Source organism: Myodes glareolus, chromosome 19 (genome assembly GCF_982192425.1).
Source record: "Myodes glareolus chromosome 19, mMyoGla1.1, whole genome shotgun sequence".
NCBI lineage: Eukaryota > Metazoa > Chordata > Mammalia > Rodentia > Cricetidae > Myodes > Myodes glareolus.
In genome coordinates this window covers 65,493,922-65,508,159 of record NC_142044.1, presented here as the reverse complement: position 1 = coordinate 65,508,159, position 14,238 = coordinate 65,493,922, and the positions used below count along the sequence as shown (strand labels likewise).

Below are 14,238 nucleotides of genomic sequence, written 5' to 3'. Positions count from 1 at the left end.
TTCTATGTATTTTTTTAAATTTTTTTCTTTTATTGATATTTATTGAGTTCTACATTTTTCTCTTTTCCCCTCCCTGCCTCTCCCCTCCCCTCTTCAATCCTCCCCCACAGTCCCCATGCTCTCAATTTAGTCAGGAGATCTTGTCTTTGTCTACTTTCTACTTCCCATGTAGATTAGATCTATGTGAGTCTCTCTTAGTGTCCGTATTGTTGTCTAAATTCTCTGGGATTGTGGTTTGTAGGCTGGCTTTCTTTGCTTTATGTTTAAAAACCACCTATGAGTGAGCACTTGTGATAATTGTCTTTCTGTGTCTGGGTTACCTCACTCAGAATAATGTTTTCTAGTTCCATCCATTTTCCTGCAAAATTCAAGCTGTCATTATTTTTTTCTGCTGTGCAGTTCTATGTAGTTTTGACTGGCCTCAAACTCATAGTGATCCTCCTGCCTCAACTTCCTAAGCACTGAGATTGTAGTAGTGGGCCCACACACATCCAGCTAAAAGCATCAATTTTTAAAAAATATTTTTTGTTTGTTCTGTTTATTTTGTTTTTAGAGACAGGGTTTTTCTGTGTAGACCTGGGTGTCCTGGAGCTTGCTCTGTAGACCAGGCTGGCCTTGAACTCCCAGAGATGGCACCTGCCTCTGCCTCCCAAGTGCTGGGATTAAAGGTGAACACCACCACCGCCCAGCTCATCTTTCTCATTCCCATTCTAGTTCTTCTTTTGTTTTTGCCCTTACTAGTCAGTGTCTTTGTATGTAGTGCTGACTGGCCTGGAACTGGCCATGATACTCCTGTGTCTGCTTCTTGCTGTGGTTGCAGGCTTGAACCAGCACAACTAGCTGTCAGCATCAATTTAATTATATGACTTGCTGCAGACTCCTTTAGTGACTTCATTTTCTGCAGGGTAAAATTAGATTCCTAGGTTGGGTTGATGCTTAAGGCTTGCCTTTACTCCCTCAACTTTACCCCCACATCCCAGCTGGCCCGTTCCTACCGGAGTCAGAAGCAGCTTGCTTACCCCATGTTAGCTCATGACCTTCTGTTTCAGTGCTCCTTGCCTCCCATTTCCCTGCTCTGTTTCTCCTGCCCAGACTCAAGTCTTAGCCTCAATTCCATTGCAGATCTCTCCATACTTCAGCCTCCTGGGGACACTTAGGGTCAGGATCAGACCCAAGGCCATTGTTGTTGCATGTGTGTCTGTGTCCTCCAGCAGGGCAGGGGCTACCTCATTCATAGCATGGATGCTTGCGTGGCCTCCTCCCGAAGACTTCAGAAGTCAGGGCAGAGGAGGCTTGGCAGCGCAGGCCCTTGGGAACTAAAGCAGGAGGGTTTGGTTTTAAGGCGAGCCTGAGCTATGTCTAAGTCTCCGTCTGAAGAAAGGGATATGGATGCTAGGGTGTGGATGTAGCTCAGTTGTTACAATGCTTACTTAGCATGTACAGAGCCTGGGTCTGACTTCCAGGATGACATAAACTGGCTGTAGTGGCTCATTCCTATAATCCTAGCCCTTGAGAGGAGATGCAGGAAGATGAGGAGTTCAAAATCATTGTTGGCCACATATCCAGTTGGAGATCAGCCTGGGGTACATAAAACCTGAAAAAGAAGAAAAGCCAGCGGCGGTGGTGTATGCCTTTAATCCCAGCACTCGGGAGGCAGGCAGATCTCTGTGAGTTGGAGGCCAGCCTGATCAATAAGAGCTAGTTCTAGGACAGGCTCCAAAGCTTCAGAGAAGGGAGGGGGAGGGAAAAGGGAGGCGGGGAAGAGGTGGAAATTTTTAATTAAAAAAAAAAAGCTTCAGAGAAACCCTGCCTCAAAAAAAAAATTATTATGTATACAGTGTTCTGTTTGCGTGTACACTTGCACACCAGAAGAGGACACTAGATCTCGTTACAGATGGTTGTGAGCCACCATGTGGTTGCTGGGAATTGATCAGCCAGTGTTCTTAACCTCTGAGCCATCTCAGCAGCCCAAAACTAGGATAGTTTTGCAAAGTCTCAGAGGTAGGATGGCTTGACTTGCACGTCTCAGGCCCTTCCTGGGCCTCTCTACCCTTGCCTTCCTCCGGTCTTTCCCCATTCCCTGGGCACTCTCTGAGGGGCTGTGCCATCTGCTTTTGCCTTTCTTTTCATGGCCCCACCCTTCTTCTGTCAGCTAATTATTATCCAGGGAACTTCGCCTCGCCAGCTGTCCCTGTCGTCGCAAATCTGTAAAACTTCTCTTTTGGGCAAGGGTCATGAGAGTCATGCCCGGTCATGTGACTGCTGGCTTTACCCTACTCCTCTGCTGTCTTGATCCTATTATTCAGAAAAGTTCATTGTGTACCTTGTCGCCAGCTCGTCTGAACTTAGACCTGAGCAGAGAGGTAAGTGCTGTGTCTCTGCCCTAGGTATACGGTGGTCACTGATCCCACCTACCTGGCGTCGGTTGCCTTTCCCTTCCTTCTTGCTGACACTGGCTTTCTCTCTGGATGCTGCCTCCTCCCCTCGTCTGTACTAAGCATGGACCTCGGGCCCCTTACCAAATAGGTCTTGCTTGCTGGGTCCAGGTCGGGCACACAGGCTAAATGAGGCATGGTTCTACCCCTGCTTGCAGATTTCATCCTGATGGCTGCCTCAAAACCACTTACTGCTCTGAATGGGGATCCCGTGGCTGTGGAGGCCTTGCTCCGGGACGTGTTTGGGATTGTTGTAGATGAGGCCATTCGGAAAGGGACCAGTGCTTCAGAGAAGGTGGGCCCTTTCTCCTTCCTCCTCCTGCCCATGGTCTTGTAGACTTGACTCCAGTGAGTTTACCCATGTCCCTCATGAGTCTCAAGAGCTGCACTCCGGATCTTTGGTCCTTCGTTCCCCCTTGCTTGTGTATGCTGGGGAAAGAGCATTCTTGACCTGTCTTAACTGTCATGGCTGCGTCTCGGCCTCCTGCCAGGTCTGCGAATGGAAGGAGCCTGAGGAGCTCAAGCAGCTGCTGGACTTGGAGCTGCAGAGCCAGGGCGAGTCTCAGGAACAGATCCTGGAGCGCTGCCGGACTGTGATTCACTACAGTGTCAAGACTGGTGTGCCTGGGAACCTGGCGGGAGGGGTTTCTGGCCCCAGTAGTACCCAGGTCCACCCTGAGACCCCTGCCTGCTCCCCGTTCTCCAGGTCACCCCCGGTTCTTCAACCAGCTCTTCTCAGGTTTAGATCCCCATGCTCTGGCTGGGCGCATCATCACAGAGAGTCTCAACACCAGCCCGTGAGCCATCTAGGGCCCTTGGGTTGCTGGGGAAGTCATCTGGGTAGGACAGGACGGTGGTTTCTGCCCCTTGCCCCTGTTTTCTACAAACGCCTCCTGAGAGAATGTTTTCCCTCCGGTCTGTCCTTTGGCCTTCTGTCCTCAGCCTCTTCGTGCCTGCTGCCCCTCTGTTTTCTCATGTGAGCTCTGGTTCTTTGACACCCACTGACTTCTCTCTTGGGATCCTTCACCCCCTCTGACTCAGCTGGGCAGTACTCCCACCTGGGCCTTTTCACTGATGTTCCCTGGCAGGTACACATATGAGATTGCCCCTGTGTTTGTACTTATGGAAGAGGAGGTGCTGAAGAAACTCCGTGCCCTGGTGGGCTGGAACTCCGGGGATGGGGTCTTCTGTCCTGGTATGTGAGAAGGGGCTGTCCTTGGGTCTTTGTAAAAGGCCTGCCTCCTGTACTTTCTCTTATTCTGTGCAACTAGTGCGGAGGGCAATGGTTGTTTCCTTTCTGGTCCCATTGGGCTGGACCACGAGAGGCTTCCCATCATGGGGAAAGTGACCCTAGTGGGCAGCTCAGGGTAACAGGGGGTCTCTTGGTCCCAGAGCTGGTCTGGCCCCTATGCTATTTGTGAATCCCAGGAATTCTTGGTTTGGGAGCTAACGTGATGCCTGCTGTTTTGACCAGTTCTGGGTGGAAAGGTCGGGGAAGGAAGCTTGGGTCTTGACTCACTACCGCTCCCTTTTACTACCATTCCCTCCCTGGGACAGGGGGCTCCATCTCGAACATGTATGCCTTGAACCTGGCCCGCTATCAGCGCTACCCAGACTGCAAGCAGAGAGGGCTCCGGGCACTGCCACCCTTGGCCCTCTTCACATCAAAGGAGGTAGGGAAGAGTCACAGGCCTGGCCCCAGCTCAGTTAGAGACCCCACAAGTCTTCTTCCTGGCCTCCCCTGGCCTCCAGTGGGTGAGGCCAGATCTGTTTGCTCATTCTTGCCTTCTTGGAGGTGGGGTAAGACAGTACAGTAGGCGCAGGCTCCTTCTCTGAGGTAGTTCACGCTCCAGCGGCACTGACATCACCTGGGAGGCCCACCAGCTCCGAGCCTGTATTTAACTCAGATCCAACATAATCCTGCACATGAACCCTTGGAGGCCCTGGCCACGGGGTGGGCCGCAGCTCGGGTCACGCTAACTTGCCCTCTGCGTTCCTCCACAGTGCCACTACTCCATCAGTAAGGGAGCCGCCTTCCTCGGACTTGGCACTGACAGTGTCCGAGTGGTCAAGGCTGATGAGAGGTGAAGGTCCTTCTGCCGACATGGCCCTGACCCAGCTTGGCACAGCATGTCACCTACTTGCCAGATTGCTCTGGCCTCAGGCCCTGTCCCTGGTGCACCTCTCCCGCCTACTCTTCTCTCAGAATTGTTGCTCCTGCTTCTCCGTGCTCTCCCCGGTGCTCTGAGGTCTCCTATTGCTCCTCTCCTCACCCAGCCGTGTTGTGTGACCCCTGGTCTGGAGTACCTGCACTGGCTCCACTCACTCAGTTTTCCTTTTCAGAGGGAAAATGGTCCCCGAGGACCTGGAGAGGCAGATCAGTCTGGCCGAGGCTGAGGTGAGTGAGGTCACTGGGTAGCGGGGCCACTATCCCCTCAGGAAAGGTGGTTCGGGTTCTTCCTGCTTGAGATACTCCTCACGCCTCTCCTTTAGTGTCGGGAACGCTACAGACACTTGTAGGTGGGTTAGGTTCTGAATTTCCAAGGAGTCCCAAGCAACCCTGTGGGGATGGTGGTAGGTGCTTGAAGCATGAATAGTGTGGAAGGTTTCTGTGGACCGAGAGTCACACAGGGGGGCACTGGGGAGGATGTGCAGGCTTTGGTGAGCATTGCTGCCATGGGGGAGAAGATGGGGCAGGTTTGGTACCCTGCCCGGTTTTTAAGTACATCTGTCTGCAGATTTAGAGGGCCTCTGCTCAGAGAATTGTTAATTAGCACAAGTTCACAGAATTCTGTGCATGAGGACATTTACTGGAACAAAGTATGACCTGAAAACAGTGCCCTCATGCCCGTTGGTCGGTAAGATAAACGCTGACAGGTCTGTGTGAAATGACTGTACTACAGAAGGGTGCTCTAAGGATGGAACGGGTTAGTGTGCGGAGTGCTTAGACTAGCGCCTGGACGCGGATACACTGTCTGCTGCTGCGCCTGTTTTTAGAGGCCGGTTCTCGCTGTGCAGTGTGCATTGGCTTTGGACTCAGTGTGTAGCTCATGTTGGCCTCACACTTGATCTTCCTGCCTTAGCGTACTTGGTGCTGTGATTACAGATGTGGGCTGTGATCGCAGTGTGTGACACAGCTATTGTTGTCTTCATCATCGCCACCACCACTAGGGTACAACGTAGCCAAATATAACAGTAGGATATGAATGTCCATATGATTACATGAAAATACCTCCATATACATGAAATGTGTATTTCAAGTCACTATATAGAATGAACACCCTATTTTTTGCTATTTAGAATAACGTGTGTTTATATATTTTAAAAACTATTTCATTATGTTTTTATGTGTATGGGTGCTTTGCCTGCATGTGTGTACCTGTGATCCATTTGAGTTCCTGATGTCTGCAGAGGCCAGAAGAAGGCATCAGATCCCCTGGAACTGGAATTACCTGAACCCTGAACCAGGGTTCTCTGAAGAGCAACCAGTGCTCTTGACCACTGAGCCATCTCTCCAGCTCCAATATTTTTATAGTTAAATAATGTGTTTGTGTGTTAGCATGTTACACTTGTGGAGTCCAAAGGTATCAGGTAGCTCTGGAGTTGAAGTTACAGGCAGCTGGGAGCTACCTGACGTGGGTGCTGCTCATCAAACTCAGTCCTCCAACCTATGTCCTCTTCATCATTAGTATTAATAATTGTTATTTTATTATTATATAGTAGCATCTGATTCTGGTTTATGCTGTCCATTAGAGTATGGTCCCAAGTGCCACACCCTTAAAGAAAACTGACCCTCCTCTCAGAAGTCATCAACTGTTGATAGTTCCCAGCTAGGGATAGGGAGTCCTAACCTGTTTTCTGTTGGCCTCTTTTTTTTTTTTAAGATTTATTTATTTATTTATTATGTATACAGTATTCTGCCTCCATGTGTGCCTACATTGCCAGAAGAGGGCACCAGATATCATTATAGATGGTTGTGAGCCACCATGTGGTCGCTGGGAACTGAACTCAGGACCTCTGGAAGAGGAGCAGCCAGTGTCTTAACCACTGAGCCATATCTCCAGCCCCGTATTGTCCTCTTTTAAGCTACGGCTGTCCTAGTCAGCAACTGCAACTCCAAGGCTACCAGCAGAGGCTAGGCCACCAGAGCTGCAGCCTGAGGAAATAAATTCTGTTCCCACAGGCATCGACTCTTTCAAAGATGCTCAGAGAATTGATCTAAATCTCTGTCCTGCTAAAGAATTCACAATTCAAAGGCTGAGGTAGAATCCTGCTTCCCAGAGAGGCTGAAGAGCGAGCAGCTGACCTAGTTCATTGTGTCCTTGCCTCTCCCAAGAAGTTCTTATCCCTCCTTATAAACCCTTCTCCACCTGGCTCCTCCCTTCAACTTCCTGTCAGCCAGTTGCGACGCAGCCTCCGGACTGCAGGTGAATTTTATTTAACCAAACACATCTTTGCATCATTAAGCAAATGTTCCAGTGCATAGACAAAAGTAACACACCTTAAAATAATATTCTACAACAGTTTACTCTCTCTTTTATTTTGTTTTTTGTTTCTTGAGACAGGGTTTTTCTATAGAATTCACTTTGTAGACCAGGCTGGCCTCAAACTCAAAGAGATCTGCTCACCTCTGCCTCCCTACGGATTAAAGGTGTGCACCACCACTGCCTGGCCCTAATCTGTTTTCTAAAGTAACTTTATCATCTTAAAATTCCAGCAGTATATGTTGTTGTAATGTCTCTTCATACTTACCAATTCTTACCAATTCATCACGTGGTGTTGGGAACTGAACCTGGGAACTCTGCAAGAGCAATGGTCACTCCAGCCTGCTCATTTTATTTTGTTAGATCATTTTTATTAGTGTAAGGAGGACTGACACTCATAGATCCCTGTAAGACAACTGAATGTTTACTGTGCTGGGAGGTAGGAAGGAGCATTGCTCAAATCAAGTCTGGGCGAGAGGCCCGAGACTGCAGGGAGACAATGGAATGCAGTAGGGTGGGTCTTAAGGCCTTGGACAGAGGCTCTGGCTGGCGCTGGGACTGAAGAGCTGGAACAACCGACTTCCCTTGCTCCCCACACAGCCCTCCCCATCCAGGAGGACTTGCGTGGGGCAGGCGCTGCCTTCGACTCCTCTCTCAGTCATCGAGAGGACCTGTGGAAGTGAGCAGATATGGTTGTTTGTTGTTGTTGTTTGTTTGTTTCTTTGTTTTTGAGGCAGGGTTTCTCCATGTAACAGACTTGGAGATCTGCCTGCCTCTGCCTCCTGAGTGCTGGGATTAAAGGCTTGCGCCTCCACTGCCCAACACAGATCTGTTTTATGACAGTGACCAGGGGCATTACTACATTTATTGATAACAGTCCAGAGCACTGTGGCTTGGATATGGTTTGAGTGTGTCTGAGAGTTTGTGTGTTAAAACTTAATTTCTGGAGCTGGCCGATGGTAGTGCACTCCTTTAATCCCAGCATTCAGGAAATAGAGGCAGGTGGATCTCTGTGAGTTCGAGGCCAGTCTGGTCTACAGAGTAAGTTCCAAGACACCAAGGCTACACAGAAAAACCCTATCTCAAAAACAAAACAACAACAAAAACAAAAAGCTTTCTGTTGAATGTATTTGTCATTTGATTATCCCTCGGCCAGCAATAAACATTGGCTGTTTCTACTCTCTAGCTATTGAGAATGATGCTGTTTGGACAGCTACCCCTTTGACCCTGTGATTAATCCACTAGTACAGGGAAGTACCTGCGGCTGGGTGATTTAATAAGAAAAGAGATTTGTTTTGGCTCACAGCTCAGGTTCAAGGTTCAAGGCTTAAATCTGGCAAGCACCAAGTCAGTACAGGACTTCACATAGCAAGAGACAGAGCCAGGTGTTGGTGTCTCCTCTGGTCTCCCCTTCTTCCTCAAGCACTAGTGGTCAACCGTAAGGGCCACCTGATGACCTTAAGTAGCCCAGTGCCCCCCCCGCCCAGCATCATAGTTGAATTACGTGTCTACTCATAATGGACAATGTCATATTAAAGCCGTGCCAAGACCATAGCTTTCCACCTGCAGGGGGAGGTTTCCACTGCTGGAAATTCCATTTTAATTTTTTTTTTTGAATCAAAGTCCTGTTGTATAGCCCAACATGACTTCAAACTTGGAGTGATTCTCCTGTCTCAGCCTCTTGAGTACTCAGTATGGACGTCATGGGGCAACTTTTGAGAGTCAGTTCCCTCCTCCCACCATGTGGGGCTCAGGAGTCAAACACAAATCATCAGACATGATGGCAAACACCGTTACTCCTGGCCCTTTTGCTGCTCATCCCACCCCTGCCTTGGTTTCTTGTGCTTTGGATATCATAGCTAACCTAACCAAAGAGCACAAAATTTCTTTTTATAAGTGTTTTATACTTATAATTATTCAAAATTTTTAAAGATTCATTTTTGTTTTTAATTCTATGTATGTATGATTGTGTATAAGTATGCATGTGAGTGCAGTGCCCTTGGAGACCAGAAGAGGGTGCTGGGTTAGACTCGGGTCTGCTGGAAGCAGCAGATGTTCGTAACTACTGAGCCTTCTGCCCAGTTCCTTATAATTTACATTATTTTTGCTGTTTTGTTTTTAGTTTTTGATTACAGGGTCTAAGTATGTAGCCCTCAATGGCCTGGAATCCACATCACACTGGCCATAAACTCAAAGATACCCACCTGCCTCTGCCTCTCAAGCCCTAAGGTTAAAGGCACACACGACCACACACAGCATAATTTAGGTCTCTTCTTTTAGACAGAGTCCTGTGTAGCTTCAGGCTGGCGTTGAACCCCTGATTCTCCTGCCTCTAAATCCCGAGTGCCAGGATTACAAAGTGTGGAGCCACACCTGGCAGGTCTTTCACTTTTGTATCTTTGGTTTTGTGTGTGTGTGTTCAGTACTGGCAACTGAACCCAGAACATTGAACGTTCCAAGCGAGTGTTCTATCACCGAACTATCTCCAGAGCTCTCATTTGGGGTTTAATTAACTAATTGATTGATTGATGTTTTTTGAGACGGGTTTTTCCTTGTAGGCCTGGCTGGTTTTGAATGTGACAGTCCTCAGCTGCTTGAGTAGCTTTGTTTATAGGCTGGCACCACCAGGCCTGGCTACAGGAAGTTATTTTCTTATTTTCTTTTGTTTTTGACACAGGGTCTCACTATGTGACTCTGGCTGTCCTAAGTTCTCCATGTAGACCAGGCTGGCCTCAAATTCACAGAGATCTGCCTGCCTCTGTTTCCCAAGTGCTGGGATTAAAGGTCATGCCTGCCTCTTAGTTTTATTTTTGTGTTCATGTTCCATTGTGTACACACATAGTGGGCTAATGTGTTTTGTTATTGTTTGCTTTTTGTAGGTTTGGTTCTGGAGATTCTGCTTAGGGCCTCAGGCATGCTAGAGAAAGTGCTCTTGCCCTGAGCTGTCTCCATCTCCAGCTCTAGATGGTTTTATGTATTCTGAGTTTAGGGAGAAAATATTTGTGAACTGGTACTTATTTATTGTTTTTTAATTTAAATTTAATTTTTATACGTATGTGTGACTTGCCTATATGTGTGCCATGTGTGTGCCTGGTACCCAGGAAGGCCAGAAGAGGGCGCTGTTGGGTCTCCTGAGACTGGAGTTACAGGCAGTTGTGAACTGTCAGTGTGGGTCCTCTGGAGGAGCTGCCGGTGCTGTGCTCTTAACTGCTGAGCCATCCATCACTCAGGCCCAGTAGTGTTTAGTTTTTAAATATTTGATAGAATTCATTAGTGAAGCTATCTGTGTTTGGGCTTTTCTTTGTGGTAGTTTAAATTTGTTTTGTTTGCTTATCTGATGTCAGTATGAACTTTTGTAGTATGGAACTTTTCAGTAGTATTTGGCTCTTAAGTAAGACATCACATGCTATGTTTGTATGTGTGTGTGTGTTTGTGTGCATGTTCAGCAGTGTGCATGTGCCGTGGTGTATGTGTGTGGCTGTGTGCATGCGCCATGGTGTGCATGTGTGGTGTGCATGTGTGGCAATATGCATGTATGGCAGTGTGCGTGTACGGTGGTGTGCACTGGTGTACACGTGGAACCCTAATACCAGCTTCTGATGTTGCTCCTCAGGAGCCTTCCATCTTGCTTTTTTTAAAATATTTATTTATTTATTATGTATACAATATTCTGTCTGTGTGTATGCCTGCAGGCCAGAAGAGGGCACCAGACCCCATTACAGATGGTTGTGAGCCACCATGTGGTTGCTGGGAATTGAACTCAGGACCTTTGGAAGAGCAGGCAATGCTCTTAACCTCTGAGCCATCTCTCCAGCCCCCTCCATCTTGCTTTTTGAGATGCTCTTACTGCCTGATGCTTACCAGCTAAGCTAGGCTGGCTGGCCAGCAAGCTCAGGGCCTGCCTATCTCTGTCTTCCCAGAGCTGGGTTTGCAGGCTCATGCCACCATGCCTAGAGGTTTCTGTGTGTGTGTTTTGTTTTGTTTTTCATATAGATTCTGGGGATGAACCTTAGGGCCACATATTTAGTCACTGTACTGCCTGAGCTGTCTCCCCAGCCTAGCACTAAAACTGAAAGAGAACCTAGGGAGACCTAGGTTCTGCTCCATCTGCGGTGTTGGGGACAGGGGTGCAGAGAGCATAAGGCCATCACCAGAGTCTGAACCGCTTTAACGATGACTCTACAGCTTTTTTCTCCTCTACCTTTTGGCAACAGGGCTCTGTGCCATTTCTGGTCAGTGCCACCTCTGGTACCACCGTGCTAGGGGCCTTTGACCCCCTGGATGCAATTGCTGATGTTTGCCAGCGTCACGGATTATGGTTACACGTGGATGTGAGTGAGACTTGGGTCGAGGGGGTAGGGTGGGCTCCACTGAGGCCAAGACCCATGCTGTTCCTCCTGCTTCACAGGCTGCCTGGGGTGGGAGCGTCCTGCTGTCTCGGACACACAGGCATCTCCTGGATGGGATCCAGAGGTGCATACAGCCTCCTTCCCGAATCCCTTCCTTCAAATCCATGGTCCTTATGATAGTCACCAACTGGGGAGCATGGGGAGGGAGTGGTGAGATGGGAGCTGGAGAGCAGATTGGCTGAAGCCTAGAGGGAGGCAGGCGTGGGAATTCTCTCTGGCTGCAGGAGAGGGGTGTGCCCTTTGGATGTCTGGAAGGGGAGAAAGAAGCACTGACAAAGTTTTGCTCTGTCTCACCCAGGGCTGACTCTGTGGCTTGGAACCCTCACAAGCTTCTCGGTGCAGGACTGCAGTGTTCTGCTCTTCTGCTCCGGGACACCTCGGTGGGTCTGCCCTCATCCCGGACCCCAGCCTCCTTTACCCTGTGGAGCCCGAGCTTTTCTGTCCTGCCACAGAGGAATCCAGGCCTGAATGTGCTCCCTTTACCCTCCCAACTGAAACCAAGTTCCTGTGACTACCCTAACCCTGGGTTTAGCTCCCATGAGCCCAGTGGCTTGTTCTTGTGTGCAGAAAGGTTCTGGCTTGTCGTTGTGGTCAGAGGGATCCTGGACAGAATTTGGGAAGAGGTTTGGTGTTAGGAGCAGCACAGAGAGAGGTCAGGGTTGACTGGCAGTTGCCCTCCATGCTGCCCAGCTCCAGGGAGAGGAAGGGTGACTGAGTCGAGACCCCCAGTGCATCACTGTGGGAAGGCCTGCTCTGACAGCTCTCTCCCCACAGAACCTGCTCAGGCATTGCCACGGGTCCCAGGCCAGCTACCTCTTCCAACAAGACAAATTCTATGATGTGGCTCTGGACACTGGAGACAAGGTGGTGCAGTGTGGCCGCCATGTGGACTGTTTGAAGCTATGGCTCATGTGGAAGGCGCAAGGGGAGCGAGGGCTGGAGCAGCGCATCGACCAGGCCTTTGCGCTCAGCCGGTAGGTGTGGGAGGACCCCAGATCTCGTCCCCTTCCAGGTTTTTTGGTGCTTCTGTGGGTCTCTTCTGTTTCCCTGCCTCTGCCATACGTGCTTCTCACCCTTTATCCCCAGGTACCTGGTGGAGGAGATAAAAAAGCGGGAAGGATTTGAGTTGGTCATGGAGGTAGGACTCCTAGATCCTTTGAGTGCCCTGCCCCCATCCCATACATGAAGCCTCATAAAGGTCCAGGACGGAGACAGGGAAACCACCCCATTCCTCAGCTCATACCTTCCTCATCCCTCCTCGCAGCCTGAGTTTGTCAATGTGTGCTTCTGGTTTGTGCCTCCCAGCCTGCGGGGGCAGAAGGAGAGTCCAGATTACACTGAAAGGCTGTCTCAGGTAGGCTTTGCCCTCTACTGGCTGTGCCTGGTATAGCATGTTCCAGCCTCACTCTTACGGTGGCAAGTGCAGAAGGGGCACCCCCTTGTCTTCTTTATTCATGGGGTTCAGATAGGAGAAAGATACGTTTCTGGAAAGTGAGGAGACAGAAGAGTGTTACCAGAGGAACTCACCAGTGTGTGGCGCACAGGCATCTGTGTGACCGTTCAGGGGTAGCTTCGCCACTATGCTGGGGACAGAACCCAGAAAGATTATCCCAGATGTACCTGTGGAAGCAGGGAGATATGTTATGTCCTTATCCTTAGGAATAGATTAGTGCTGGACGCCTTAGTACTCTGGAGAGGCACCAGAGCCGTGGCCTCCTGGGCTGTTACTGCAGAAGAGGACTCGTCTATTTATACTTGCGTTCAGTAAATAAAAGTGTTTTTGTAAGTTACCACTAGATCACATGGCACAGGTCAAACTGCGTCAGGTACTAAGAGAGGGGAGAGGTATTGAGGATGAAGGCTTGAGATCCGGGAGGAGCAGTGCTGGTTGGGAGACGTTCCTGGCTCCGGTTTTCTTGGAGAGGAGAGGGTGGGAGAAAGCAGAAAACAGGGATGGTCACTCGAGTTGCATGTGGTGGAAAGGGTGTGAGCAGAGTCCACTACAGACGGTGCAGGATGTGGGGGCACACACGGCTTCTGGACGCAGCTGCTCCAGGCAGCCAAGCCAGCCGCTGCAGGGCTCCCCCACTGCCCGCAGGTGGCGCCTGTGCTCAAGGAGCGCATGGTGAGGAAGGGCTCCATGATGATTGGCTACCAGCCCCACGGCACCCGGGCCAACTTCTTCCGAATGGTGGTGGCCAACCCCACACTGACCCGGGCCGACATGGACTTCCTGCTGTGTGAGCTGGAGCGTCTGGGCCAGGACCTGTGAGCTGCTCGCTCCCTCTCTCTGCCTCACCTGAGTGCTGCATGGCCTCCTGGGTTCTCAAAAGGAAGCTTTGTAGGAAACAGTGGCCTTGACTGTGTGTGCTCCCCACACTAACCCTCTAGTGAAGCCTCTGCCACTAGGAGGGAGTTTAAATACACCGCAGTATGTTTTTATGAAATACGCCTTCATTAAGATGGGTATGGTGGCAAATGCTTTTAATCCCAGCCCTCAGGAGGCAGAGACAGGAGGATCTCTGTGAGTTCAAGGCCAACCTGCTCTACAGAGCGGAGTTACAAGACAGCCAGGGATGCACAGAGAAAGCCTTGTCTCAACAAACAAACAAACAAAATATTCTTTCATTAAAATTATGTTTACAATGAATTTTTATTAATATGAGGGAAATGGTCTATTGAAAAGCTAGATATGAATTTTTATAATTGTGATTTCTGAGTTTTGCTAAAAGCACATGTGTACAGGAAAAGGCTGATGGGTGGAACTGCGAAGGCGAGCGGTTTCCCTGGGGTGGGAGAGTGGGCAGTTTCCAATCAAACCTCTTAGACCTTGTGTGCTTCCTCGTTTTATTACACGACAGATATTACATACTTTTGAAATAGAACAATAAAGCTGAAGCTTCAATTATA

The 14,238-nt window shown here is 49.4% G+C and overlaps 1 protein-coding gene across 6 annotated transcripts in view; it reads left to right on the top strand.

The window, feature by feature from the left end:
- Window positions 1-14,238, top strand: part of Csad (cysteine sulfinic acid decarboxylase) — a 22,694-nt gene extending 8,456 nt beyond the window's left edge. For 5 of the 6 annotated variants that reach the window (XM_048449623.3, XM_048449624.3, XM_085678647.2 and 2 more), the window contains exons 2-15: window positions 2,594-2,730; window positions 2,927-3,053; window positions 3,142-3,232; window positions 3,524-3,630; window positions 3,993-4,108; window positions 4,440-4,519; window positions 4,779-4,833; window positions 11,134-11,250; window positions 11,328-11,392; window positions 11,627-11,708; window positions 12,103-12,302; window positions 12,415-12,466; window positions 12,593-12,682; window positions 13,427-14,238. In XM_048449623.3, the coding sequence (XP_048305580.3) occupies window positions 2,605-2,730; window positions 2,927-3,053; window positions 3,142-3,232; window positions 3,524-3,630; window positions 3,993-4,108; window positions 4,440-4,519; window positions 4,779-4,833; window positions 11,134-11,250; window positions 11,328-11,392; window positions 11,627-11,708; window positions 12,103-12,302; window positions 12,415-12,466; window positions 12,593-12,682; window positions 13,427-13,600 (1,482 nt within the window). In that variant the 5' untranslated portion in view covers window positions 2,594-2,604 and the 3' untranslated portion in view covers window positions 13,601-14,238. Of the gene's footprint in view, window positions 1-1,934; window positions 2,364-2,593; window positions 2,731-2,926; window positions 3,054-3,141; window positions 3,233-3,523; window positions 3,631-3,992; window positions 4,109-4,439; window positions 4,520-4,778; window positions 4,834-11,133; window positions 11,251-11,327; window positions 11,393-11,626; window positions 11,709-12,102; window positions 12,303-12,414; window positions 12,467-12,592; window positions 12,683-13,426 lie in introns of those variants that run through there. The other variant, XM_048449622.3, reaches the window with a different exon arrangement.